We start from the raw sequence: 27,885 nt of genomic DNA on the forward strand, positions 1-27,885 counted from the left end.
TTAAAACAGTGCATATTAACAGAGTGTAAAATAGCTTTTCTTCTATTTTTAGACCTGGGATTTCTGATTCCTCAAATCTTTTGGTATTTTCCATTTCTCCACGTCAACTTTGCTTCAAAGCAAAACTCTCTCTCACTGTCTCTCTCTAATCTCCATCTGTATCTCTAATTATCTGCTAAATTTTACCATGGATTTCACAAAAACCAAACAAAACCCACCTCCCCAACCCCAAGTCCCACATCTTCACGCGCATCCACGGCGCGTGCACCACATGACTGACTAACTGTAGCACCTCAAACTGAGTGACTGACACTCTGATACAAACCCAATTCCTCTTCATTTCACAAACATGGGCTGTTGTTGTTGTTGTTTTTCCTCTTGGTCACTTCTTTGTCAAACACTGTTTCTTTTGAATTTGGCTGCTTATCATTTAGCTCATGCCTCATCAGACAAGTACATATCAGCCATAGGAGACCCAGGTATGAAGAGCCCAGATGTGAGAGTTGGATTAGAAGCTTGGAACTTTTGCAACGAGGTTGGAATGGAGGCACCCAACATGGGTAGCCCCAGGCTGGCTGATTGTGCTGACTTGGACTGCCCTTTGATCATTGGTATAAATATATGCATGCTACTTTACTCATTCCAGTTATAGATATTTGATTACAAAGTTAGCTAATTTATCTACATTGTTAACAATTAATGCTAATTTCGTGTGTGTGGGGAAACCCATGTAGCTAATGAAGTAGTATGATCATTGATCAGTGAACATAGGTTCTAGTTTCTGAATTAAATGTGGCAAATTGTCTTATGTGAAATTATGCTGATTACAAGAATGTAATAAAAATGTTTCCTTTCTATTTTTTTTTTTTCTAAATTAGGACATAGGTTTTTATTTTTATTTTTTATAGATAAAGGTTAGGATTTGAATCTATGACATAGGTTTTAGTTTGCAAATTAAATGTGGCAAATTGTCTTATGTGAAATTATGCTGATTGCAAGAATGTGCTAAAAATGATTCCTTTCTCTCTAATTAGGACATAGGTTTTATTTTTTTATTTTTGATAGATAGGTTAGGATTTGAACCTAGACATAAGTTTTAGCTTCTAAATTAAATGTGGAAAACTTTCTTATGTGAAATCATGCTGATTACAAAAACGTGCCAAAACTATCGGCTTTCAGATTGCAATTTTATCCTTAACCTTTCTCTGTTAATTATTTTCAGTAATTCAGGTATGGTTTCCGGGGTCTAAATTATCTTGATGCTAATTGACACTCAATACCAAAATTTGTCACCATGGTTTGATTCGCTACGGTGACAATGGAATAAATGCAAAATTTACTTATTTTGATCTAAGCTTGGATGATGAAATGAAATTGTGACTTTAGATATTTATTTTACATATAACAATGCGTGTTCATATTTATAGACTTGTTCTTGATATTTGGTATTCCCTACTGTGTACTTTGCTTGTTTTTTTGGCTCCTTTGGAAAGCCAAAGAGGGTATTTCTGGGACTTGTTGAAAAAACATTAGACCAAGGTGTTGTTTTCCATTTGCATAGTGTAATATTGAGATGCATAACTTCTTATAATATATATTCCCTTATTAGATAAGTGACTCCAATGGGAGTTGGTAGGGGATATTTGAACCGTTGACCTCTTCCATGATTCTTATCGAAAGTTTAGTGTATAAAAGACCTATCATTTCCCACTTCCTTATCTTTCCTTACTCCACAGTTCTGTTTCAAGGAAGTTAAATGGATAATTGTTCTGAAACATCTGCATAGCCATTAACTGGCCTAGCTTCTATTGATTTATGACACACATGTCATCTTTCTTTTGGTAATGCTTATATTATATTTTGAAATCCCCTTAAACCATCAGTTTTTCCCCCTTTCAGTTTTGCTATATGTACACTTTTAAGTTTTATCCAACCAACTCTTAATCTATACTTGATTTAGCTAAGATAACAGTGAATTATATAATATATAATTGAATGTAATCATCAACTACATTGATTCTTTACTTTGAGGCCCTTGTTAGTTTTATGTTTCTGTAATCAGATTCCTTGGGCCGCACCACAAAGTGCGAAGTTCATCACAAAGTGAATGAATCAGATAACAGCTTAGGGACTGGTGATAAGTTTCCTGTAACGAGATTCAAGCCATACACAGACCCTGACCTGTTTGCTGTGGAAAAGGAACAGTATCTTGCTTCTCTGTGTGAGGTGCACGATTCCTCAGATCCGTGGTACTTCTGGATGATTATGCTCAAGAATGGAAACTTTGACAAGAATACTACCCTTTGTCCTGAGAATGGCAAGAATGTCAGTAAAATCATAACAAAGAGAAATTTTCCATGCTTCAGTAAGGGGTGTATGAATCAACCACTTGTATACCATAATTATACAACATTGGTTTCTTTAGGGGACCAAATAGAGTCTTTAACAGGGGGATTTTATGGAACATATGACCTTGATGCCGATTTAAGCAAAGGAGTGGGAAATAAATCATACTTCTCAGTCACATGGCAGAAGAATTTGAGCACAGGAAGTTGGGTTTTCTCACAAAGATTAACAACATCTTCAAAGTATCCTTGGCTTATGTTGTATCTACGTGCAGATGCAACTGAAGGATTTAATGGAGGTTATCACTACAGTGGCCGTGGAATCATAAGAAAGGTTTATTCCTTGTCTTCACTTGTTTCTTGCTAGCAGGAAAAATTTGTTGTCTAAACACATTGTCTCTATAAATGAATTCTTACTGATCACACTACCCTTGAGACAAATCAGAATGTCAGTTGAGTTGAAATTTATGTATCTCAATGTATAACAAGTAAATTAATAATTCATAAAATTTAGATGATCTCTCTTAAACTCAATGAATCCTTAATCCAACTAATTGGGGTTGGCTAGATGCTCTCTCTACTTTTTGTTGATCAAGGTTTCATGATCTGCTGTAACTGACACTTTTACTAGTTCTTTATATTCTATAGTTATTGAATTTGTCTTTTGGGATTTTATTTTTAGTTGCTAGAATCTCCAAACTTCAAGGTAAAGGTGACACTTGATGTCAAACAAGGAGGAGGGCCCAACAGTCAATTTTATCTTCTTGATATAGGAAGCTGTTGGAAGAACAATGGAGATCCATGTGATGGTGATGTTCTGACAGATGTGACTAGATACAGCGAAATGATAATAAATCCAGCTACTACAAGCTGGTGCCGTGCTGATAACCTGGTCTCCTGCCCGCCTTACCATGTTAGTCGTACTGGTGAGAAAATATACAGAAATGAGACATCTCGGTTTCCGTATTCTGCTTATCATCTCTACTGCAGCCCAGGAAATGCCAATTATCTGGAGGAACCATATGATATCTGTGATCCATATAGCAATCCACAGGCACAGGAACTGGTGCAAATTCTGCCACATCCTGAATGGGCTGTGCATGGATATCCTGAAAATCAAGGAGATGGATGGGTTGGAGACTCTAGGACTTGGGTGCTTGATGTGGGTGCTCTTTCTAGTCGATTATACTTCTACCAGGTAATTATGATATTTTTAGTAACTTAGCCATTATCAAATTTTTTATGGAATCCTGGTTGAAATTGGACACACACACACACAAAGGAATGATATGCAAATGTGGACACGTAAAATTTGGCTAATTGCTAAGTGTTCATAGTAAATGTATGTTTGTGTGCTATGCATCTAGGTGCGTTTAAAACTTTTATCATCTACTTCTATGCATAGAAAATTCAACTAATTATAAGTCCTTATTGCTAACTGTAAGTTTCTATATGTTATCTTTGAGGTGAGACTCCCCAGAGGCCTCATGAGACTTAAGAATTTTCAGGTCTTCCTCTATCTCCTGTCTGATCTTCTCTTACTTATTCTTAATTTCTGCACTACTGTGCAAACTTGTCATCCGTATCTGTCCTTTATCCCATACTCATCCTTGAGGTGCTACGGCTTTGTCCAAAAATTCTAACCCTAACTTTATGCAGCTTTCAGTCTTCAGATTGGATACAATTGAAAAATATCATAGGTTTGTTTTGGATTTATCATTTATCTAGACTTGCTCCCAGCATCCTGAAGGACCTGAACCCATTATAATTCACAACAATTGCTTCCCTAATTCACATTAGTGAACTTTTGTAGTTTAGTCTACTTTAACTTGATTAGTGCTGTTGAGTTTGTCCCTCTGCTTCAAGATGGACAATATGGTTATAGGGCACTAATGGGAAACATATTACTATTGCCCAGGATCCAGGAACTGAACCAGCAAGGCGTGTATGGTCTTCAATTAATGTTGGTACAGAGATATATGTTAGCAGCACAGGGATGACTGCAGAATGGTCTGTCAGTGATTTTGATATACTGGTTCCTGAAGATGTTGCTAGCTCTGGTGTTAGCTTTGACTGATCTTTGCACATTATATTCACCTTTTCATTTAGTAAAGAATAAGTAAATAGAGTAAGTAGAACCCATTACACTTCTACTTAAACCACGTTATCATGTCAGCAGTAGATTCAACACACATACACATGATAAGTGTTGTGTATATGTTCTCATAAATCCAGATAATCCTCCTGACTTTCTTCGCTTTTCAACTATAAACATTGGAGCTAGCCTTATGATACCAATTGTCAATCATAAATAACTTTTCTTAGACTCCTCTTGGTTGCCAAGAAACTGAGGAAATGCTATTTGCTAATCATGTGTATGTGTATAATTCCATTTGTAAATTCCGCTTGTGTTTGTACTTAATGTAACATTTTTCATTATGTTGTACACAACCTGTCTCAATCTTAGACGGATAAGGTTGACAGCTAGCTTGTAATTTAGTCACTTTATTATGAGCAAATAAGCCTACATGCCCTAAATATGGATAATATCACAAGTAATTGAGTAGCCACTTATAATGGTTCGACACAGACCTTATGTATGCGAAAGAGTAAAGGAGACTGGGTCCTTTGTAGCTAAAGCTGAAGGCAAAATCCTATACGCGTAGTTGTCAATTTAAGTAAAGAATCATTGCTTGTAATAGCCATATTATGCTTCAAAATCATGATTAGTCTGGCACAGCAGCAGATCAGCACCAACAATATTATCACTAGAAGAGAATAACCACTTCAAAATTATTTAGATATATCAAATCTTTTTGTTGCACTTGTACAGTACAATGAAAACACTAAAAACAAGAAAGGAATTACATAGGGCAATGTTTTTGGACAATTTATTTTCACTCTCCTCCTTGAAAACCTAAGCAATGTCTTCAAGGAATGGATAATCAGTGTATCCAAGGACAGGGTCAGAGGTGTAGAATGTTTCTCTGTTGTACTTGTTGAGTGGAGCATTGAGCTTAAATCTCTTAGGTAAATCTGGATTGGCTAGAAAATGACGACCATAAGCAACAAGATCTGCATAGTTTTCAGCAATAGCTTTGTTCCCATCTTCCCTGTCATAACCCCCAGCAACGATAAAGTTACCCTTAAAAGCCTCTCTCATTAGCACAAGACCATGGGGACTTTCACTCTTTTCTCTAGCTGTGTTCATTCTTGGCTCAACCATGTGGCAATAAAGAATCTCATATTTGTTTAAGGATTCAGCCATGTAAAGGCCCAAAGCTTCTGGATTTGAGTCTCCGGATTGCACGTAGTCTGCAAAAGGAGATAGCCTTATTCCAACCCTGTCTGCTCCTATCTCATTAGAAACAGCTTCGACTATTTCCAGAGCAAACCGGCAACGATTTTCAAGGGATCCACCATATTGATCCGTTCGATCATTGACTTGATCTTTCATAAACTGGTCAATTAGGTAACCATGAGCCCCATGGATCTCTACTCCATCAAAGCCTGTGTATAAGACAAATAATGACATTTTAATGAAGGGAATATGTAATAACAAAGGTAACCATGAGCCCCATTGTTCTTTCAGTTTTCTTTCATAAAGTACAAAGTACATTCCTTCACTCCCTCATACATTTGACCAATCAAATATCTTTTATCTTATATAAACACATGAAAAGAACTTACCAGCTTCAATAGCATTCCTTGCAGCAAGCCTAAAATCATTGACAATTTGAGGAATTTCCTCTATCCTTAGCCGCCTTGGAGGAGTGAAGTCTGCAACGTCAATTCCATTAGCTTTAATTTGAGGGGTCAAAGGCCTGTTAGAGGAAGAAATTGGGGCTTGACCATTTGGCTGAAAACCTGTAGACATCAAAATAAAGAAAAATAAATATCCAAATAATTCAAATGAGTTTGATAAGACATCATCAATCACTACTTAAAGAATTAGAAAAAATGAGAGTTATGATCTGTTAAATTACTTAGAAAATGATCTTTCTTTTCTTTGCAAGATTTTTTTTTTCTTTAAAAAAAAAAAAAAACATTTATCTGGAGAAGTAATTGACAAGACCTTTATTGATTTGAAAATTCACAAAAAAAAAAATAATAAAATAAGATGCAAAATTAATGCTTCTTTTGGATCAAGAAGGCATAATAGCTCCATTATGTATTTCACATGATTGTACAGTACAAGGATGGGGTTCCATAAATATTCCCCTCCAAAAAAGGAAATTTCAAGATCATATTTCATGTCAAAAAAGGAAAGCTCATGATCTTAGGGCTGTCTAACATGCCAAAAAGTGGTGGTTGGCTGTCTGTGACTACCATAGATATGGGACTCAATAATGATTTTGACAATTGATTTAGAGCAAGTGGTGTCTGCATATCTAAAACAGCAAGTACAAAGATTTTGAAATACCAACCAACTAAAAGAACCATGCTTTTGAAAAGTGATATGCAACCATCCACTCTGACCTTTTATACAAAAATGACTAAATAACATTCTATTCAATGGTGATACAAAAATGCCTTTTTAGCTGAGATGACAACATCATTAGCTTTTTTTCCAACCACCTCCACTGATTCGATTTTTTTAAAGCAGTGGGTGTCACCTTATTCGTATCCTAAAAACAAAATGACATTAACATATCACACTTATAATGGAAGATGCCCCTTCCACTGAGGCAATTATCATCATAAAAGGCCCCCTGAAATAAAAAAATCCATTTATAGTAGAGAAGATAATGCAAAAAATAACACCACTACAATGATAGATCAATAGTTTTTTAAAATAATTATATTGTTGCATAAATTTTCCTTTTACTCCGTCAATCCAACAATGATCATCACTTTTGCTTATTTTACTCTCTAAAATGATAGTTAAGCCAATTAATGCTCTTCCTCAAAAAGTATGCTTCTTTTCAAATGTGACACTCATTTTGTAGGGAATAGCATTCTATAGCACCAACGCATGGTTATTTCAGCAGTCAATCAAAACTTCCATCTAATTTGATTTTTACCAAATAGGTTCATATGCAATACTTCCTTTAGGATCAACAGCAATCAATAGTTGAGTAGCACAATGTGACAATGTGGTATAGAAAACCCAAATCTACTCAATTCATGAATCATTTACCATAAAGGCTTTGTAATTTAGCATATTACAAAACATTCAACTCTCTCCATCCATTACAAAAGTTCAATTGTAAACAAGCAATAAAAGAAACCTAAGAAGGTTTGTCAGTCAAAGACAAACCTTGATTTGAAACCCTCCCCACATGCCAAATTTGACAAAAGAAAACTCCACCTTTGGCATGAACAGCATCTACGATGGGTTTCCATGCTTCAACTTGCTCTTTTGTCCATATACCAGGTGTGTCTGGATACCTTTACAATAGCAAAGAAACCTAAGAAGTCATAAAAATTTTCAAGGCAAGAAAGGGAACCCTCAAAATGGAGATTGTCAATCAGTGTGAAACATGGTAAGAAATTGATTACCCTTGAGCAGTGTCAGAAACTCCAGTGGCTTCAGTTATTAGTAGACCACCTTTGGAGGTTCTTTGAGAATAATATAAGATAGCATGTGGCTGAGGAACATTGCCATAAGATCTCTGTCTGGTCAATGGTGCCAAAACAACCCTGAAAATACAAATTAAATGATAAATTGAGTAAATCCAGTAAGAAATCTTTCTAACTAAAGAAAGTAGTACCCTATAAGAATCAAATATATATTTCCCGTAGCAAAGGCTAGAAGAATAATATGATTAAGCCCCTTTTCTATATGTTATAATAGATACTAATAAATAAAAAAAGGCAAGTAACAACTGAAACCAAATCAAACAATTCATTTTTGAATGATTATGGCAGAGATAAGGACAGCTTCACAACTTCACCTGTGGATTGCTAAAATACAAACCATTAAATAAGGTTTGAGAAGCTGAAGAAAAACACAAAATCAACAAAACTCTACATATAATATAATGCTTCGCCTTGTGAGTAAAAAAATAAATACCTAAATGAGAAGGAGTGACAGAGGTAGAGACAGAGAATGTTTGATTTGTTCTACAATTTTTTTTTTTTTTTAGAGTTTGTTTATCGTTAAAGTGTACAACCATATTGTCATGTATTAAAGATAAATTTCACAAAATGCAGTACTTGAGTGGGGGAGGAGAACCTCAAAGATTCTATAGGTCCTTCAACTATGACAAATTATCTATCATTCATAGATAATTTGCTATGCACTTGAAATTTGAAAATACTTAATTTCAAGTTCAGGGCCTATGTTGTTTTTAATTTGTGTATGTCCCTTTTCAACCTATGTCTATATCAAAAGCTTACGCTTTTCCAATACCAACAAAGCTGCAGAAAAGAGCACTAAGTTTATGACTGTTTGCAAACATAAAACTTAGCAACTCTAATGAGAGCATTTTGGAAAGAACGTAAGTATATCTTTGTGTAGTATGAACTTCGAAAGTGGCTGCTTCATGACATTTCAACCCTTATTTTATCCAAACCTAGCCTAGGCTGTGTAAAATAAGTAAAGTAAGAAACAAAATGAAGCATGAAAATGGAGAAGGAGATATTACAGATGAATGATGAAATAGTAAAAACTTGGACCAAATAATTTGATGAATTTTTATGGACAGAATAAGGTGATTAGTTCTGTTAATTACATGTAGGTCCTAGATTATCAAATGATAACATAGAGCATTTCAAGAATGACTTGGGAACTGTTCTAGGATATAGAGGAGGGAGCCAAATTGGATTGCTTTTCACCATACAGAATTTGTGGCCATACTTATCAACATAACACTGATAAATAGATGGATCTCATCCCCCCTCCCCAGCCCCAAAAAAGTTAGAACAAAATTGTTGAGAAATGATTTTATAACTATAGATTGATATCTTATATAATCAAAGCAACTGTAAATAGATGTAAGCACTCTCAATCTCATGATGAAGCTACAAATACATTACTTAGAGGTTCTGAAAACACACAATCCTGACTGCCAAGGTGATCAGATACCTTAATCCAGAAAAACCAAATGATAGATTTATTGTCCTTTTGAGATCAAAGGAAAAAGTCATCACTAACAACTCATTAAATGAGTAGAGCTCAGCAAGACAGCTAATGCAGTTCCAAGGAAATTCATCAATCTTAACATTATAAAAAAATTAGCAGAAGTCTCACACTTTTAGCAGATTAATATAGAGAATTCTTAAAAAAAATGTGTCATTTCTTGGTTAATCACAAAACAAACACAGATGTGAACTGACAAGAAAATGCTCAAAAAGGGCAAGAGTGTTATGTAACCGACATATATTATCATAAACTAAGATTTCTTGAAAGTTGAAACCTTTGTAAATAAAACAATTCATTATCCCAACTGGGATATGTCACAAACACCCTTTTTATTTTTTACAAAATCAAAGTAAAAACAAAAAATACAAAAAAAGTACTTTGCAGGGTGTGTTGGTATACCTACGGGAAAGGTTGAACTTGCCCAGTTTGTAAGGAGTAAGAAGAGGAATGGTGGCAGCTTCAGCAGCCATTTATAATGATTCTATTCTATCCTTTCCTGTTGAATGCTAGTACCTTGCTTCTGTTCCTGATTTCAGACAAAAGTGGGAATGAAATGCTTGTTACACAAATGGGTATTTATAGAAATGAAAAAAGCATTAAAGATTTGTGTCAAAAAAGTCTTCCAATAATGCAGCATAAAATGTTATTCCGCTCTGTTTGTTTCAGCAATGATGTTTTTTAGAAAATGAGTCATTTTTCAAAAATCATTTTCTATAAAACTATCTCATTTTCCAATGTTTGGTAGCAACTTTAAATGAGTTGAAAAACAATCTTATAACTTTCCTTATTTAGCTTGCTGTGAGATAGAGTTGTTTTCCAAAAAAATTTAATGGAAAACAATGTTTAAAAATAAGTCATACTTTTTATGTTGACTAAAAATAGTTTTCCTTTGACTCATCTTTTTTTTATGCTACCAAACACTGGAAAACACGGAAAACACGGAAAACTATCTTTACACAAGGTTTTCCATCGAAACAAACGGAGCGTCTATTCAAATCCCAAAAAATTACTTAACTATATGATACAATTTTACAATACTCCAGCATTCAAACTTTTATTTTCAAATACAAGAAGTTAAAATAATACTTTTACACAATAAAATAATATATTCCAAAACCCAAATAAAAACAAAAACCCAAAACCCCACGTCACCTCTGCAACCACCTGCTACCACCACCACCACGAAGAACATACCCAAACTGTTGTTTTCTTGAAACTCCAGCCACAAACTCCGGCAACCACGGCAACCCACAAAATCAAAATCAAAATCATTCCAAACCACGGCAACCCCCAACTCCACCACCATGAACCCACAAAAAAAAAAAATCCATCCCAAAATCAAATCAAACCAATAGCAAAATGCCATACCCAATTCCTTTATGCACCGGTCACAGCAAAAAAAAAAAAACCCAGCCCAGAACTCAAAGAAGACGATCCACCACGATCCACGGAGAAGACGAGAAGCTTGGCGTTGGCAGCGATGGCGAGAGAGAGAAGAGAGAGGCTTGGTCAGGTGGCTTGCGGTGGCCTTGACGGTGGCTTGCGGTGGGGCCTGTGACAGTGGGTCCGGCCATGGTGGCTTGGTGATGGCGTTCATGTCCACCATGGTTTTGGGTCTGAAGAGGAGAGAACAAACAAGAGTGAAAAAGACAGGAGAGAGAGAATAAGAAAGGAAAGAGAGAAAAGAATCAGATATAATATATTATATAATAATAATTTTTAATTATACAACCTTGTTACAGTACTATCCTAAAAATAGGATGATACTGTAGTAATATTATATAAATTTTTTTACAATCTTCATATTTTGCAAGTCGGGCTGGAACCACATTTTAAAGTTGTGATGGTAAATATATAGGCCAAAATGGCCCAATACCATGTTTTTTTGAAATTTTTAGCAACAGAGCACTGTTTCGGAAATAATTTGGGATCTACCACTTTTTGTGGTACTCGAGCATGGTGAGCTCGAGCAAAGTTATTAATACCGTTTCGGAGCCCGTTTCGGTTTGTCCAGTGGAACGGAATATTTCGGTACCGGCCGATTTCGGCATACCGTTTCAGGGTGGTTCGGGGTTCCTAAAAAATAATTTATATATATTCTTGTAGAACATAAAATTGTCAATTCTAATAAATAAATAACTAAATATCAAATAATACAAATCATTTAATCTTAACTCTTAAGTCTTAAACATCAACATAACATCAATTCAACATAACCTTAGTCTTAAGTCTTAAACATCAATTCAACATAACATCAATTCAACATACACTTAGTCTTAAGTCTTAAACATCAATTCAACATAACATCAATTCAACATACACTTAGTCTTAAGTCTTAAGTCTTAAACAAATATAGTATCACACAATAAAAACATTTAAGATTAATTTAACATAATATTCCTACTCCTCCTCCTCATCATCCATGAAAAATGGATCAAATTCATCATCAAAAGAACTCCCACAAGAACTACTAGCACCCATTGGAAGATTTGTCAAGACATGTTCATTGTTGTTGTCATCATCATCATCGTCATCAACATCAATAGTTTCAAATTCAGCATCCTCTTCCACATTCACTTCATTAAGGCAATCCCAATTTATGTCATCTGGATTAAGAAGTGTAGGTTCTTCAGCCACCCAATCTCCCATCAAGTCAATGTTATCCAAGCTTATAGGATCCATTGCATATTTATTCCTTTGAATGTTCCTACCAATGAAAATATTAAACATTAGTAACATTTTATAAATTATAATTACATGAAAGTACATTTTATTTACATATGAGTAACGATTATAAATTTACCTTTCTCGAAGCCTCAAATTATAATGGACAAAGACCAAATCATTTACTCGTTTATGTTCCAATCTATTTCTCTTCTTTGAGTGAACATACTCAAATGTGCTCCAATTTCTCTCACAACCGGTTGCACTACAACATTGACTTAGCACACGAATGGCAAATGATTGTAAGTCTGGAGCTCCAAGTCCAAATTGCTCCCACCATGAAACTATAATAACAAATAAAAATGTAAAATAAGCATTGCTCATGTAATCTTACAATAACAACTATAAAGAATAAATAGACATATTGAAAGGAAATACTATTAAATTATTAATGTTTACCTGGATTTAGTCTCTCTCGTTGGCGGATTGCTAGTGATGTGCCAAAGTCACCAATTGATTTTTTGTACTCATCAAGTTGTGAACTTATTTTGTCTTGAATGTCAGGATCGGGAACCAACCTCATTAGAGTGCTTAGCAACCCTCTTTGAACTTCATTTTGCCTTTTAAATGAAGGCCTAAAGTATATTGCAGGGTTAAGAAAGCAACCTGCTGCATGCAGAGGACTATGAAGTTGTTTGTCCCATCTAGTATCAATAACTCTAACATAATGTCCATACAAAGAAACTTTGTTCTTCAACCTTCTTTTTATTTCCTCTTTTGCTTTGTCCATTGCTTCATACAAATACCCCATAGCAGGTTTCTCATCCCCATCAACAAGACGAAGTACTCTAACTAAAGGCTCACTAACTTTCACTATGTGCTTGCATTGAGACCAAAATGCATAATCTTCCAAAACAATTTTACTTATCTCCTTCCCAACGGCGGTCTTAGCATGAGGGCATGAAAGCCATTTATCACAAGTGAACATTTGTCTAAGCTCTTTTTTGAACCTTAGCATGCTTTGTAGACTTAAGAAGTTAGTGGCAAACCTTGTAATTGCAGGACGACATAACTCTCTTCCATTTGTAAAGTCTTGCCTCATCAAGTCTAAAACAACTCCATGGTTGTAAATGAACTTTGTTATCTTTTTTGCCTTTTTAATTGCTTCATCAATAAGAGGGAACCACCTAGGATTAGCAATATTCTCCAACATCAAGTCTATGCAATGAGCTGCACAAGGAGACCAAAACAAAGTACCATACTTCTGCTGTAATTTTTTTCCAGCTTTTTTATAGGCAGAAGCATTATCTGTAATCAATTGCACAATATATTCCACACCAATTTCTTGAACAACAGAATCAAATATATTAAACAAAGTATCAGCATCCTTTGTAAGGCCTGAAGTGTCAATTGATTTTAAGAACATGGCTCCCCTTGGACAATACACCAAAAAATTCATTATTGGTTGTTGCTTTTGATTTGTCCACCCATCAGACATCAGTGAACAGCCATATACTTTCCAATCATTTTTTATATCTAACAAAAAATCATTAACTTCATGGACAGCATTTTTCAAAAGGGGTCCCCTCAACTCATAAAAAGAAGGCCCCTTAAATCCCGGCCCAATAGCAGCAACGGAATCAATCATAGGTTGATAATAAGGTGACTGAGATGCATAAAAGGGTACATTAGAATGATACCACCATCTTGCCACACTCATTTTTGCATTATCAATCATTGCTTTTGTAGCCAAAGCACTTCTTATAGAGGGTTGAGCACCGGGGGTTGTTCTAGGAGCAAAATAACTCTTAATTTTCTTCTTTCCTCTTATTTGACTCACATCATTGTCAACATCCTTTCCCCTAGATTTTCGTTTACCTAATGTTTGAGGGGGACTCTTTTCAACAACCCTAACCTCATCATCCTCCTCCTCCTCATCATCCTCCTCATCAATATCATATGGGTTCCCAATTTCTAATTGAATCCTCTTTTTAGTTTGTTTAGATTTTTTCAAGTCTTCAATCATTTGTTTCATTTGAAACCTAATATCAGATGAAGCCTTTTTACATGGTTCAACTTGACCCCTAATCCCAGCAAGATGATACTTAAGTCTAGTAATACCACCCCCTTTAATCAACTTATTACAATGCAAACATATAGTGTTATTTTTTGCATTAGGCACTGCACGAGCATGAGCCCAAGCGGGATCATCTGATCTTGCAGGGGCAGAGGCCACAGAAGCAGAGGAAGCACCTGCACGGGCATGAGCCCATGCGGGATCCCCTGAACTTTGATGAGCCATAATTTACTGTTCAATGAAATGAAATGAAATTCAATCAAATGCATGAACAGCCATATGTAGTTAACGAACAAATAAATCAAGTTAAGAAAAAAACTAAACATGGTTTAACTAATTTATGCAGTTTACCCAATTTGTTCAATCACATAACTTAACAAACAAATCACATATCTAATATCTTAGTAACATTAAATCTTAAGTCTTAAGTTCATAGTAGTAGCATAGTGTATCACATTATAAAACACCATTAACAATTAAGTTCACAAACCACAACCCATATAAGAAATTAAGGTTTGACCTGCAAAATATTCATCAGTGACAATTATAGATCCAAAATAGAATAAACAAACTGCTTGAATTCAATTACAAAAATTCTAAAATAGAACTCAAGTTCACAGAGCTCTCTGCCAGTAGATTGTAGAACACATTATCTCATTAAAGAGTAGTTTTTTCATTATAAAGGAAAATAAAACAAAAAAACGCATATATTATTTTCTTTGTTTGTGGTTGGTAAACTAAAACTCTTAACCACAAAGCAAATCATAAGGAAAAAAAAAAAAAAAATTTGGCTGAAGCTGAACTGAAGGTTGAATCCGAGAGAGTGAGAGTAGAGAAAGAATACCTTGGCTGTTCAAGGAGACCGAGTGAGACTGTGAGAGAGTCAGAGACAGCTGAGCAACGGCAGTGAGGATGACGGCGGTGGGACGAGACGACGGCAGTGGGACGACGGCAGTGGGATGAGGGCGACGGCAGTGAGGATTTGAGAGTGAAAGTGAAGTGAGAGTGAAGTGAGAGTGAACGAATGAAAGAAGAAAAGGGTCTGAGCTAGGTAATTTACTCAAGTCCAAAACGGCGTTGTATGGACCTTTTTTTTTTTTTTTTTTTTTTTTTTTACTCAGAATCACGTACCGGCCGAAATTGGCCGGAATCGGCCGGAACGGCCGAAACGGGCCGAAACACCCCGAAATCTGGCCCGAGGTGGAACGGGGGGGTTTCCGGTTCCGGTCTTCATGCCGGCACGAAAAATTCCGTCCGTTCCGGCCGGAACGGAACGGAATTAATAACAATGAGCTCGAGTACCATCTTTTCATTGGTCAAACATCTTCTCAAAAAAAAAAAACGCCGCTATAGGGCCCGAAAACGTCACTATAGGGCTTAAAAACGCCACTATAGGGCCCCTTGAACCTGGTATGGGGACTTATAAAAAATTTTTGTAGGAAAACGCCGCTATAGGGCCCAAAAACGTCACTATAAGGCTTAAAAACGCCACTATAGGGCCCCTTGAACCTGTTATGGGGACTTATAAAAAAATTTTGCAGGAAAACGCCATTATAGGGCCCAAAAACGTCACTATAGGGCTTAAAAACGCCACTATAGGGCCCCTTGAACCTGTTATGGGACTTATAAAAAAAATTTTGCAGGAAAACGCCGCTATAGGGCCCGAAAACGTCACTATAGGGCCCCTTAACCTGGTATGGGGGCTTAAAAACGCCGCTATAGGGCCCGAAAACGTCACTATAGGGCTTAAAAACGCCACTATAGGGCTCCTTGAATATGGGGCGACGGTGGATTAAAAAAACATGGTACTCGAGCTCACCAAGCTCGAGTACCAGAAAAAGTGGTATTTCCCTAATTATTTCCGAAACAGTGCTCTGTTGCTAAATATTTCAAAAATTAATGCTAATGGGCCATTTTGGCCAAATATATATCATCATATACAATATATCATTTGGGCTGCAGATGCTCCTGGACAACGAAGTTTGCTTTAAAAGGGTGTTCATAACTTTTTTCACAGTGCCTGATGTCTGTGGTGACGTTTGGAAATACGTGGCTGTGGATGGGAATGGGGTCTACAGATTCTGAATAAGTTAGGAGTGTGTATAGGTTGGGTTGAGGGGATTTTTTAACCAAATTTATCATAGTGGGTCAAAAATAATTCAACCCAACTCAATCCACATGAGTAGAGTTGAGTTGGGTTGGGTCAGATTGAACCTATGGGTCTGAAAATTTTTATTTTTATTATTATTATTAAATTGAGTAGAAAAAAATACATCACACTTGCCACCTGAGTTGATAAACAAAATATACATAAATATATAAACTAAAATTCCAACTTAGTTGTAAACAAAATATATTTAAGTATCCAACTAAGTTGATAAATAAAATATAAATGAACTAGTATCCTGATTCACTTATAAATAAAATATACATGAATTCCTAACTCAGTTATAAACAAAATATATCTAAAATATTTAATTTTTTTTATTAATTATATAATATATTTAAATATATATTAAAAGAATAAATAGGATTTTATATTATATATGATAGTAGGAACTGAGAAAGTGCTCTAGAGCTGGTTTTTTTTTTTTAATTTATTAAATATATAATATATTTTAAACATATATTAAAATATGGGTGGGTCGAGTCGGGTCGGGTTTGGCGGGTTTGTAATTTTATAACCCAAACCTAACCGGACTCGCTATAAAATTTTTTTTTATAACCCAACCCAACCCACCACGCTTTAAAAACCGACCCAACCTGACGGGTTGGGTTGGGTCGAGTTTGGTGGGTTGGCGGATTTTCTGCAAACCCCTAGAATAAGTCTAATGCCACATAAAATGGCACAATAAATGTCACAACTCGATTATGTATTGAGTTGTGGTTGGTGGAGGGATAGTTGTGGGTCCATATGGAGACACCCTTTTACCAACTACAGCTCTTCATATAGGCGAATTGTGGCATTTATTGTGCCATATTATGTGGCACAAGACTTATTCACAGATTTTATACTATACATTGAACCCTCAAGAAAAGTTTGACCCCCAATGTAGGAGAAAGTATATTATGTTTCGGTAATACCAATTCAGCATCTGTTTTGGTATTTCCTGCCCAATAAATGAATGATACCTGTTTCAAAAAATCACATCACCACTTAAAGTGGGAGAAAGTATACCATGTTTCAGAAATCATCCATCACCACTTAAAGAACTAGAAAAATGAGAGTTATGATCCATTAAATTACTTTGAAAAAGATGTTTCTTCACAAAGATTTAATTTTTATTTTTTTAAAAAATAATTATCTAAAGAAGTAATTGACAAGACCTTCATTGATTTGAAAACCACAAAAAAAAAAAAAAAAAGAGAGAGAGAGAGACAAAATTAATACTTCTTTTGGATCATGAAGGTATAATAGCTCCATTATGTGTTTCACATGATTGTACAGTAAGGATAGGGCTCCATAAATATTCCACTCCAAAAAAGGAAATTTCAAGATCTTATTACATTTAAAAATAAAAAAAGGAAAGCTCATAATCTTAGGGCTGTCTAACACGCCAAAAAGTGGTGGTTGGTTGTCTGTGACTACCATAGATATAGGACTCAATAATGATTTTTGACAACTAATTTAGAGCAAGTGGTGTCTGCATATCTAAAACAAAACTAAGAAGATTTTGAAAGACCAACCAACTGAAAGAACCATGCTTTTGAAAAAGTGGCATGCAACCACCACTCTAGCATTTTCTACTGAAATGACTAAATAATATTCTATTCAATGGTGACATAAAACATCCTTTTTAGCTGAAATGGCAACAACATTAGCTTTTGTCCAACCAACCACGGTGATTTTATTTTGTTAAAGCATTGGGTGTCACCTTATTCGTATCCTAAAAACAAAATTACATTAACATATCAGACTTATAATAGAAGATGCCCCTTCCACTGAGGCAATGATCATCATAAAAGCCCCCCTAGTAATAAAAAAAAAAACCATTTATAGTAGAGAAGATAATGCAAATAATTATATTGTTGCATAAATTTCCTTTACTCCCTCAATCCAACAATGATCATCACTTTTGTTAATTTTACTTTCTCCAAAATGAGAGTCAATCCAATTAATGCTCTTCCTCAAAAAGTATGTTTCTATTTCAAATGTGGCACTTATTATGCAGGGAATAGCATTCTACAGCACCAACGGATGGTTATTTCAGCAGTCAATAAAAACTTCCATCCAATTTGATTCTCTACCAAATAGGTTCACATGCAATACTTCCTTCAAGATCAACAGCAATCAATACTTAAATATCACAATGTGGTATAGAAAACCCAAATCTACTCAATTCATGAATCATTTACCATATAGTCTCTATAATTTAGCATATTACAAAACATTCAACTCTCTCCATCCATTACAAAAGTTTAATTGTCAACAAGCAATATTAGAAGAGAAGATATAAAGGTAGTCTCAGTCAAAGACAAACCTTGATTTGAAACCCTCCCCGTATGCCAAATTTGACAAAAGAAAACTCCACCTTTGGCATGAATAGCATCTACAATGGGTATCCAGGCTTCAACTTGCTATTTTGTCCATATACCACGTGTGTCTAGATACCTTTACAATAGCAAAGAAACCTAAGAAGTCATAAAGATTTTCAAGGCAAGAAAGGGAACCCTCAAAATGGAGATTGTCAATCAGTGTGAAACATGGTAAGAAATTGATTACCCTTGAGCAGTGTCAGAAGCTCCAATGGCTTCAGCTATTAGTAGACCACCTTTGGAGGTTCTCTGAGAATAATATAAGATAGCATGTGGCTGAGGAACATTGCCATAAGATCTTTGTCTGGTCAATGGTGCTAAAACAACTTTGAGAATACAAATTAAATGATAAATTGAGTAAATCTAGTAAGAAATCTTTCTAACTGAAGAAAGTAGTACCCTATAAGAATCAAATATATATTGCCCGTAGCAAAGGCTGGAAGAATAATATGATTAAGCCCCTTTTCTATATGTTATAATAGATACTAATAAATAAAAAAAAGGCAAGTAACAACTGAAACCAAATTAAACAATTCATTTTTGAATGATTATGGTAGAGATAAGGACAGCTTCACAGCTTCACCTGTGGATTGTTAAAATATAAACTTTTAAATAAGGTTTGAGAAGCTGAAGAAAAACACAAAATCAGAAAAACTCTGCATATAATATAATGCTTTTCCTTTTGAGTCGACAAATAAAAATCTAAATGAGAGAATGACAGAGAGAGAGAATGTTTGACTTGATCTATAATTTCTTTTTTTTCCTTGGGAGTTGTTCATCGTTAAAGTACAACCAAATTGTCAAGTATTAATGATAGATTTCACAAAATGCAGTACTGGAGTGGGGTAGGAGAACCTCAAAGATCCTATAGGCCCTTCAATTATGACAATTTCTATATCATTCATAGCTAATTTGCCATGCACTTGAAATTTGAAAATACTTAGTTTCAAGTTCAGGGCCTACGTTATTCTTAATTCGTGCACCTCTCTTTTCAACCTATGTTTATATCATAAGCTTACCTTTTTCCTACACCTACAAAGCTGCAGCAAAGAGCACTAAGTTTTTTTTTTTTTTTTTTTTTTTTTTTTTTTTGGTTGAAAAAAAAAAAGTGGCACTTTGTTTATGGCTTGTGCAATAAATGCAAGACCACGTTTTGCTTTAAGAAAATACCAGAAAAGATAAGTAAGAAACAAAATGAAGCATGTTAAAACTTGGAAAAATTAATTTGATGAATTTTTATGCACAGAATAGGGTGAATTAGTTCTGTTAATCTTTGTTTCCTATACATAAAAGATAGAATCAAAACTATCAGCTTTCAGATTGCAGTTTTATCCTTAACCTTTCTCTGTTAATTATTTTCAGTAATTCAGGTATGGTTTCCGGGGTCTAAATTATCTTGATGCTAATTGACACTCAATACCAAAATTTGTCACCATGGTTTGATTCGCTACAGTGACAATGGACTAAATGCAAACTTTACTTACTTTGATAAAAGCTTGGATGATGAAATGAAATTGTGACTTTAGATATTTATTTTACATATAACAATGCGTGTTCATATTTATAGGCTTGTTCTTGATATTTGGTATTCCCTACTGTGTACTTTGCTTGTTTTTTTTGCTCCTTTGGAAAGCCAAAGAGGTTATTTCTGGGACTTGTTGAAAAAACATTAGACCAAGGTGTTGTTTTCCATTTGCATAGTGTAATATGGAGATGCATAACTTCTTATAATATATATATATATATATATATATATATATGTATATATTTTCCCTTATTAGATAAGTGAATCCAATGGGAGTTGGTAGGGGATATTTGAACCGTTGACCTCTTCCATGATTCTTATTGAAAGTTTAGCGTATAAAAGACCTATCATTTCCCACTTCCTTATCTTTCCTTACTCCACAGTTATGTTTCAAGGAAGTTAAATGGATAATTGTTCTGAAACATCTGCATAGCCATTAACTGGCCTAACTTCTATCGATTTATGACATACATGTCATCTTTCTTTTGGTAATGCTTATATTATATTTTAAAATCCCCTTAAACCATCAGTTTTTCCCCCATTCAGTTTTGCTATATGTACACTTTTATCCAACCAACTCTTTTGAAGAATCTATACTTGATTTAGCTAAGATAACAGTGAATTATATAATATATAATTAAATGTAATCATTTACTACATTGATTCTTTACTTTGAGGCCATTGTTAGTTTTATGCTTCTGTAATCAGATTCTTTGGGCCGCACCACAAAGTAGGAAGTTCATCACAAAGTGAATGAATCAGATAACAGCTTAGGGGCTGGTGATAAGTTTCCTGTAACGAGATTCAAGCCACATACATGGACCCTGACCTGTTTGCTGTGGAAAAGGAAAAGTATCTTGCTTCTCTGTGTGAGGTGCATGATTCCTCAGATCCGTGGTACTTCTGGATGATTATGCTCAAGAATGGAAACTTTGAGAAAAATACTACCCTTTGTCCTGAGAATGGCAAGAATGTCGGTAAAATCATAACAAAGCGAAATTTTCCATGCTTCGGTGAGGGGTATATGAATCAACCACTTGTATACCATAATTATACAAGATTGGTTTCTTCAGGGGACCAAATAGAGTCTTTAACAGGAGGATTTTATGGAACATATGACCTTGATGCCAATTTAAGCAAAGGTGTAGGAAATAAATCATACTTCTCGGTCACATGGCAGAAGAATTTGAGCACAGGAAGTTGGGTTTTCTCATAAAGATTAACATCTTCAAAGTATCCTTGGCTTATGTTGTATCTACGTGCAGATGCAACTGAAGGATTTAATGGAGGTTATCACTACAGTGGCCGTGGAATCATAAGAAAGGTTTATTCCTTGTCTTCACTTGTTTCTTGCTAGCAGGAAAAATTTGTTCTCTAAACACATTGTCTCTATAAATGAATTCTTACTGATCACACTACCCTTGAGAGAAATTAGAATGTCAGTTGAGTTGAAATTTATGTATCTCAATGTATAACAAGTAAATTAATAATTCATAAAATTTAGATGATCTCTCTTAAACTCAATGAATCCTTAATCCAACTAATTCGGGTTGGCTAGATGCTCTCTCTACTTTTTGTTGATCAAGGTTTTATGATCTGCTGTAATTGACACTTTTACTAGTTCATTATATTCTAGGGTTAATGAATTTGTCTTTTGGGATATTATTTTTAGTTGCTAGAATCTCCAAACTTCAAGGTAAAGGTGACACTTGATGTCAAACAAGGAGGAGGGCCCAACAGTCAATTTTATCTTCTTGATATAGGAAGCTGTTGGAAGAACAATGGAGATCCATGTGATGGTGATGTTCTGACAGATGTGACTAGATACAGCGAAATGATAATAAATCCAGCTACTACAAGCTGGTGCTGTGCTGATAACCTGGTCTCCTGCCCGCCTTACCATGTTAGTCGTACTGGTGAGAAAATATACAGAAATGAGACATCTCAGTTTCCGTATTCTTCTTATCATCTCTACTGCAGCCCAGGAAATGCCAATTATCTGGAGGAACCATATGATATCTATGATCCATATAGCAATCCACAGGCACAGGAACTGGTGCAAATTCTGCCACATCCTGAATGGGCTGTGCATGGATATCCTGAAAAGCAAGGAGATGGATGGTTTGGAGACTTTAGCACTTGGGTGCTTGATGTGGGTGCTCTCCCTAGTCGATTATACTTCTACCAGGTAATTATGATATTTTTAGTAACTTAGCCATTATCAAATTTGTTATGGAAACCTGGTTGAAATCACACACACACACAAAGGAATGATATGTGAACGTGGACACATAAAATTTGGCTAATTGCTAAGTTCACGTTCATAGTAAATGGATGTTTGTGTGCTATGCATCTAGGTGCAATCAAAATTTTTATCATCTACTTCTTTGCATAGAAAATTCAACTAATTATAACTCCTTACTGCTAACTGTAAGTTTCCATATGTTATCTTTGAGGTGAGACTCCCTAGAGGCCTCATGAGACTTAAGAATTTTCAGGTCTTCCTCTTATCTCCTGTCTGATCTTCTCTTACTTATTCTTAATTTCTCCACTACTGTGCAAACTTGTCATGCATCCGTATTTGTCCTTTATCCCATATTCATCCTTGAGGTGCTACAGCTTTGTCCAAAAATTCTAACCCTAACTCTGTGCAACTTTCAGTCTTCAGATTGGATACAATTGAAAAATATCATAGGTTTGTTTTGGATTTATCATTTATCTAGACTTGCTCCCAGCATCCTGAAGGACCTGAACCCATTATAATTCACAGCAATTGCTTCCCTAATTCACATTAGTGAACTTTGGTAGTTTAGTCTACCTTAACTTGATTAGTGCTGTTGAGTTTGTCCCTCTGCTTCAAGATGGACAATATAGTTATAGGGCACTAATGGGAAACATATTACCATTGCCCAGGATCCAGGAACTGAACCAGCAAGGCGTGTATGGTCTTCAATTAATGTTGGTACAGAGATATATGTTAGCAGCACAGGGGTGACTGCAGAATGGTCTGTCAGTGATTTTGATATACTTGTTCCTGAAGATGTTGCTAGCTCTGGTGTTAGCTTTGACTGATCTTTGAACAGTATATTCACCTTTTCATTTAGTAAAGAATAAGTAAATAGAGTAAGTAGAACCCATTACACTTCTACTTAAACCACGTTATCATGTCAGCAATAGATTCAACACACATACACATGATAAGTGTTGTGTATATGTTCTCTTAAATCCAGATAATCCTCCTGACTTTCTTCGCTTTTCAACTATAAACATTGGAGCTAGCCTTTTGGTACCAATTGTCAATCATAAATAACTTTTCTTAGACTCCTCTTGGTTGCCAAGAAACTGAGGAAATGATATTTGCTAATCATGTGTATGTGTATAATTCCATTTGTAAACTCCACTTGTGTTTGTGCTTAATGTAACATTTTTCATTATTTTGTACACAACCAGTCTCAATCTTAGATGTATAAGGTTGACAGCTAGCTTGTATTTTAGTCACTTTATTATGAGCAAATAAGCCTACATGCCCTAAATATGGATAATATCACAAGTAATTGAGTAGCCACTTATAATGGTTTGACACAGACCTTATGTAGGCGAAAGAGTATAAAGGAGACTGGGTCCTTTGTAGCTAAAGCTTAAGGCAAAATCCTATACGCATAGTTGTCAATTTAAGTAAAGAATCATTGCTTGTAATAGCCATATTATGCTTCAAAATCATGATTAGTCTGGCACAGCAGCAGATCAGCACCAACAATATTATCACTAGAAGAGAATAGCCACTTCAAAATTATTTAGATATATCAAATCTTTTTGTTGCACTTGTACAGTACAATGAAAACACTAAAAACAAGAAAGGAATTACATAGGGCAATGTTTTTGGACAATTTATTTTCACTCTCCTTGTTGAAAACCTAAGCAATTTCTTCAAGGAATGGATAATCAGTGTATCCAAGGATAGGGTCAGAGGTGTAGAATGTGTCTCTGTTGTACTTGTTGAGTGGAGCATTGAGCTTAAATCTCTTAGGCAAATCTGGATTGGCTAGAAAATGACGACCATAAGCAACAAGATCTGCATGGTTTTCAGCAATAGCTTTGTTCCCATCTTCCCTGTCATAACCCCCAGCAACAATAAAGTTACCCTTAAAAGCCTCTCTCATTAGCACAAGACCATGGGGACTTACACTCTTTTCTCTAGCTGTGTTCATTCTTGGCTCAACCATGTGGCAATAAAGAATCTCATATTTGTTTAAGGATTCAGCCATGTAAAGGCCCAAAGCTACTGGATTTGAGTCTCCAGATTGCACGTAGTCTGCAAAAGGAGATAGCCTTATTCCAACCCTGTCTGCTCCTATCTCATTAGAAACAGCTTCAACTATTTCCAGAGCAAACCGGCAACGATTTTCAAGGGATCCACCATATTGATCTGTTCGATCATTCACTTGATCTTTCATAAATTGGTCAATTAGGTAACCATGAGCCCCATGGATCTCTATTCCATCAAAGCCTGTGTATAAAACAAATAATGACATTTTAATGAAGGGAATATGTAATAACAAAGGTAACCATGAGCCCCATTGTTCTTTCAGTTTTCTTTCATAAAGTACAAAGTACATTCCTTCACTCCCTCGTACATTTGACCAATCAAATATCTTTTATCTTATATAAACACATGAAAAGAACTTACCAGCTTCAATAGCATTCCTTGCAGCAAGCCTAAAATCATTGACAATTTGAGGAATTTCCTCTATCCTTAGCCACCTTGGGGGAGTGAAGTCTGCAACGTCAATTCCATTAGCTTTAATTTGCGGGGTCAAAGGCCTGTTAGAGGAAGAAATTGGGGCTTGACCATTTGGCTGAAAACCTGTAGACATCAAAATAAAGAAAAATAAATATCCAAATAATTCAAATGAGTTTGATAAGACATCATCAATCACCACTTAAAGAATTAGAAAAAATGAGAGTTATGATCTGTTAAGTTATTTAGAAAATGATCTTTCTTTTCTTTGCAAAGATTTCTTTTTTTCTTAAAAAAAAAACATTTATCTGGAGAAGTAATTGACAAGACCATTATTGATTTAAAAAATCACAAAAAATAATAATAATAATAATAAGATGCAAAATTAATGCTTCTTTTGGATCAAGAAGGCATAATAGCTCCATTATGTATTTCACTTGATTGTACAGTACAAGGATGGGGTTCCATAGATATAGGACTCAATAATGATTTTGACAATTGATTTAGAGCAAGTGGTGTCTGCATATCTAAAACAGCAAGTACAAAGATTTTGAAAGACCAACCAACTAAAAGAACCATGCTTTTGAAAAGTGATATGCAACCATCCTCTCTGACCTTTTCTACTGAAATGACTAAATAACATTCTATTCAATGGTGATACAAAAATGCCTTTTTAGCTGAAATAACAACATCATTAGCTTTTTGTCCAACCACCTCCACTGATTCGATTTCTTTAAAGCAGTGGGTGTCACCTTATTCGTATCCTAAAAACAAAATGACATTAACATATCACACTTATAATGGAGGATGCCCCTTCCACTGAGGCAATTATCATCATAAAAGGCCCCCTGAAATAAAAAATCCATTTATAGTAGAGAAGATAATGCAAAAAATAACACCACTACAATGATAGATCAATAGTTTTTTAAAATAATTATATTGTTGCATAAATTTTCCTTTTACTCCGTCAATCCAACAATGATCATCACTTTTGCTTATTTTACTCTCTAAAATGATAGTTAAGCCAATTGATGCTCTTCCTCAAAAAGTATGCTTCTTTTCAAATGTGACACTCATTTTGTAGGGAATAGCATTCTACAGCACCAACGCATGGTAATTTCAGCAGTCAATCAAAACTTCCATCTAATTTGATCTTTACCAAATAGGTTCATATGCAATACTTCCTTTAGGATCAACAGCAATCAATAGTTGAGTAGCACAATGTGACAATGTGGTATAGAAAACCCAAATCTACTCAATTCATGAATCATTTACCATAAAGTCTTTGTAATTTAGCATATTACAAAACATTCAACTCTCTCCATCCATTACAAAAGTTCAATTGTCAACAAGCAATAAAAGAATCCTAAGAAGGTTTGTCAGTCAAAGACAAACCTTGATTTGAAACCCTCCCCACATGCCAAATTTGACAAAAGAAAACTCCACCTTTGGCATGAACAGCATCTACGATGGGTTTCCATGCTTCAACTTGCTCTTTTGTCCATATACCAGGTGTGTCTGGATACCTTTACGATAGCAAAGAAACCTAAGAAGTCATAAAAATTTTCAAGGCAAGAAAGGGAACCCTCAAAATGGAGATTGTCAATCAGTGTGAAACATGGTAAGAAATTGATTACCCTTGAGCAGTGTCAGAAACTCCAGTGGCTTCAGTTATTAGTAGACCACCTTTGGAGGTTCTTTGAGAATAATATAAGATAGCATGTGGCTGAGGAACATTGCCATAAGATCTCTGTCTGGTCAATGGTGCCAAAACAACCCTGAAAATACAAATTAAATGATAAATTGAGTAGATCCAGTAAGAAATCTTTCTAACTGAAGAAAGTAGTACCCTATAAGAATCAAATATATATTGCCCGTAGCAAAGGCTGGAAGAATAATATGATTAAGCCCCTTTTCTATATGTTATAATAGATACTAATAAGTAAAAAAAGGCAAATAACAACTGAAACCAAATCAAACAATTCATTTTTTTTTTTTTTTAGAGTTTGTTCATCGTTAAAGTGTACAACCATATTGTCATGTATTAAAGATAAATTTCACAAAATGCAGTACTTGAGTGGGGGAGGAGAACCTCAAAGATTCTATAGGTCCTTCAACTATCACAAATTATCTATCATTCATAGATAATTTGCTATGCACTTGAAATTTGAAAATACATAGTTTCAAGTTCAGGGCCTATGTTGTTTTTAATTTGTGTATGTCCCTTTTCAACCTATGTCTACATCAAAAGCTTACGCTTTTCCAATACCAACAAAGCTGCAGCAAAGAGCACTAAGTTTACGAATGTTTGCAAACATAAAACTTAACAACTCTAATGAGAGCATTTTGGAAAGAACGTAAGTATATCTTTGTGTAGTATGAACTTCGAACGTGGCTGCTTCATGACATTTCAACCCTTATTGTATCCAAACCTAGCCTAGGCTTAGTGTAAAATAAGTTAAGTAAGAAACAAAATGAAGTATGAAAATGGAGAAGGAGATATTACAGATGAATGATGAAATAGTAAAAGCTTGGACCAAATAATTTGATGAATTTTTATGGACAGAATAAGGTGATTAGTTCTGTTAATTACATGTAGGTCCTAGATTATCAAATGAGAACATAGAGCATTTCAAGAATGACTTGGGAACTGTTCTAGGATATAGAGGAGAGAGCCAAATTGGATTACTTTTCACCATACAGAATTTGTGGCCATACTTATCAACATAACACTGATAAATAGATGGATTTCATCCAGCCTCCCCAGCCCCAAAAAAGTCAGAACAAAATTGTTGAGAAATGATTTTATAACTATAGATTGATATCTTATATAATCAAAGCAACTGTAAATAGATGTAAGCACTCTCAATGTCATGATGAAGCTACAAATACATTACTTAGGAGGTTCTGAAA

The 27,885-nt window shown here is 35.0% G+C and overlaps 3 protein-coding genes and 1 pseudogene across 19 annotated transcripts in view; 2 read left to right on the plus strand and 2 right to left on the minus strand.

The window, feature by feature from the left end:
- LOC126699246 (uncharacterized) lies at positions 1-23,680 on the plus strand. 2 transcript variants are annotated; one of them, XM_050396958.1, is made up of 4 exons: positions 1-611; positions 2,063-2,679; positions 3,028-3,543; positions 23,148-23,680. In XM_050396958.1, the coding sequence occupies exons 1-4, from the start codon at positions 350-352 to the stop codon at positions 23,304-23,306; spliced, it is 1,554 nt and encodes a 517-aa protein (XP_050252915.1). In that variant the 5' UTR covers positions 1-349; the 3' UTR covers positions 23,307-23,680. The 2 variants fall into 2 exon arrangements, with proteins under 2 accessions (XP_050252915.1, XP_050252914.1); XM_050396957.1 differs by lacking the exon at positions 23,148-23,680 and adding an exon at positions 4,264-4,796 and having other exon boundaries at positions 6-611.
- Positions 446-27,885, plus strand: part of LOC126698454 (uncharacterized) — a 43,199-nt pseudogene continuing 15,759 nt past the window's right edge.
- Positions 5,125-27,885, minus strand: part of LOC126699247 (12-oxophytodienoate reductase 2-like) — a 91,859-nt gene continuing 69,098 nt past the window's right edge. For 3 of the 16 annotated variants that reach the window (XM_050396968.1, XM_050396965.1, XM_050396966.1), the window contains exons 2-6: positions 9,832-9,958; positions 7,848-7,988; positions 7,606-7,736; positions 6,036-6,212; positions 5,125-5,855 (exon numbers count right to left, since the gene is read on the minus strand). In XM_050396968.1, the coding sequence (XP_050252925.1) occupies positions 5,263-5,855; positions 6,036-6,212; positions 7,606-7,736; positions 7,848-7,988; positions 9,832-9,902 (1,113 nt within the window). In that variant the 5' untranslated portion in view covers positions 9,903-9,958 and the 3' untranslated portion in view covers positions 5,125-5,262. Of the gene's footprint in view, positions 5,856-6,035; positions 6,213-7,605; positions 7,737-7,847; positions 7,989-9,831; positions 10,065-10,584; positions 10,780-10,800; positions 11,111-24,261; positions 24,742-24,921; positions 25,099-26,367; positions 26,499-26,609; positions 26,751-27,885 lie in introns of those variants that run through there. The other 13 variants (XM_050396973.1, XM_050396974.1, XM_050396971.1 and 10 more) reach the window with 11 other exon arrangements.
- LOC126699245 (uncharacterized) lies at positions 11,716-15,191 on the minus strand. Its single transcript, XM_050396956.1, has 4 exons — positions 15,018-15,191; positions 12,556-14,404; positions 12,236-12,440; positions 11,716-12,139 (listed from the first exon to the last, which is right to left on the minus strand). The coding sequence occupies exons 2-4, from the start codon at positions 14,396-14,398 to the stop codon at positions 11,833-11,835; spliced, it is 2,355 nt and encodes a 784-aa protein (XP_050252913.1). The 5' UTR covers positions 14,399-14,404; positions 15,018-15,191; the 3' UTR covers positions 11,716-11,832.

This window comes from Quercus robur, chromosome 9, assembly GCF_932294415.1.
Source record: "Quercus robur chromosome 9, dhQueRobu3.1, whole genome shotgun sequence".
NCBI classification, from domain to species: Eukaryota; Viridiplantae; Streptophyta; class Magnoliopsida; order Fagales; family Fagaceae; genus Quercus; species Quercus robur.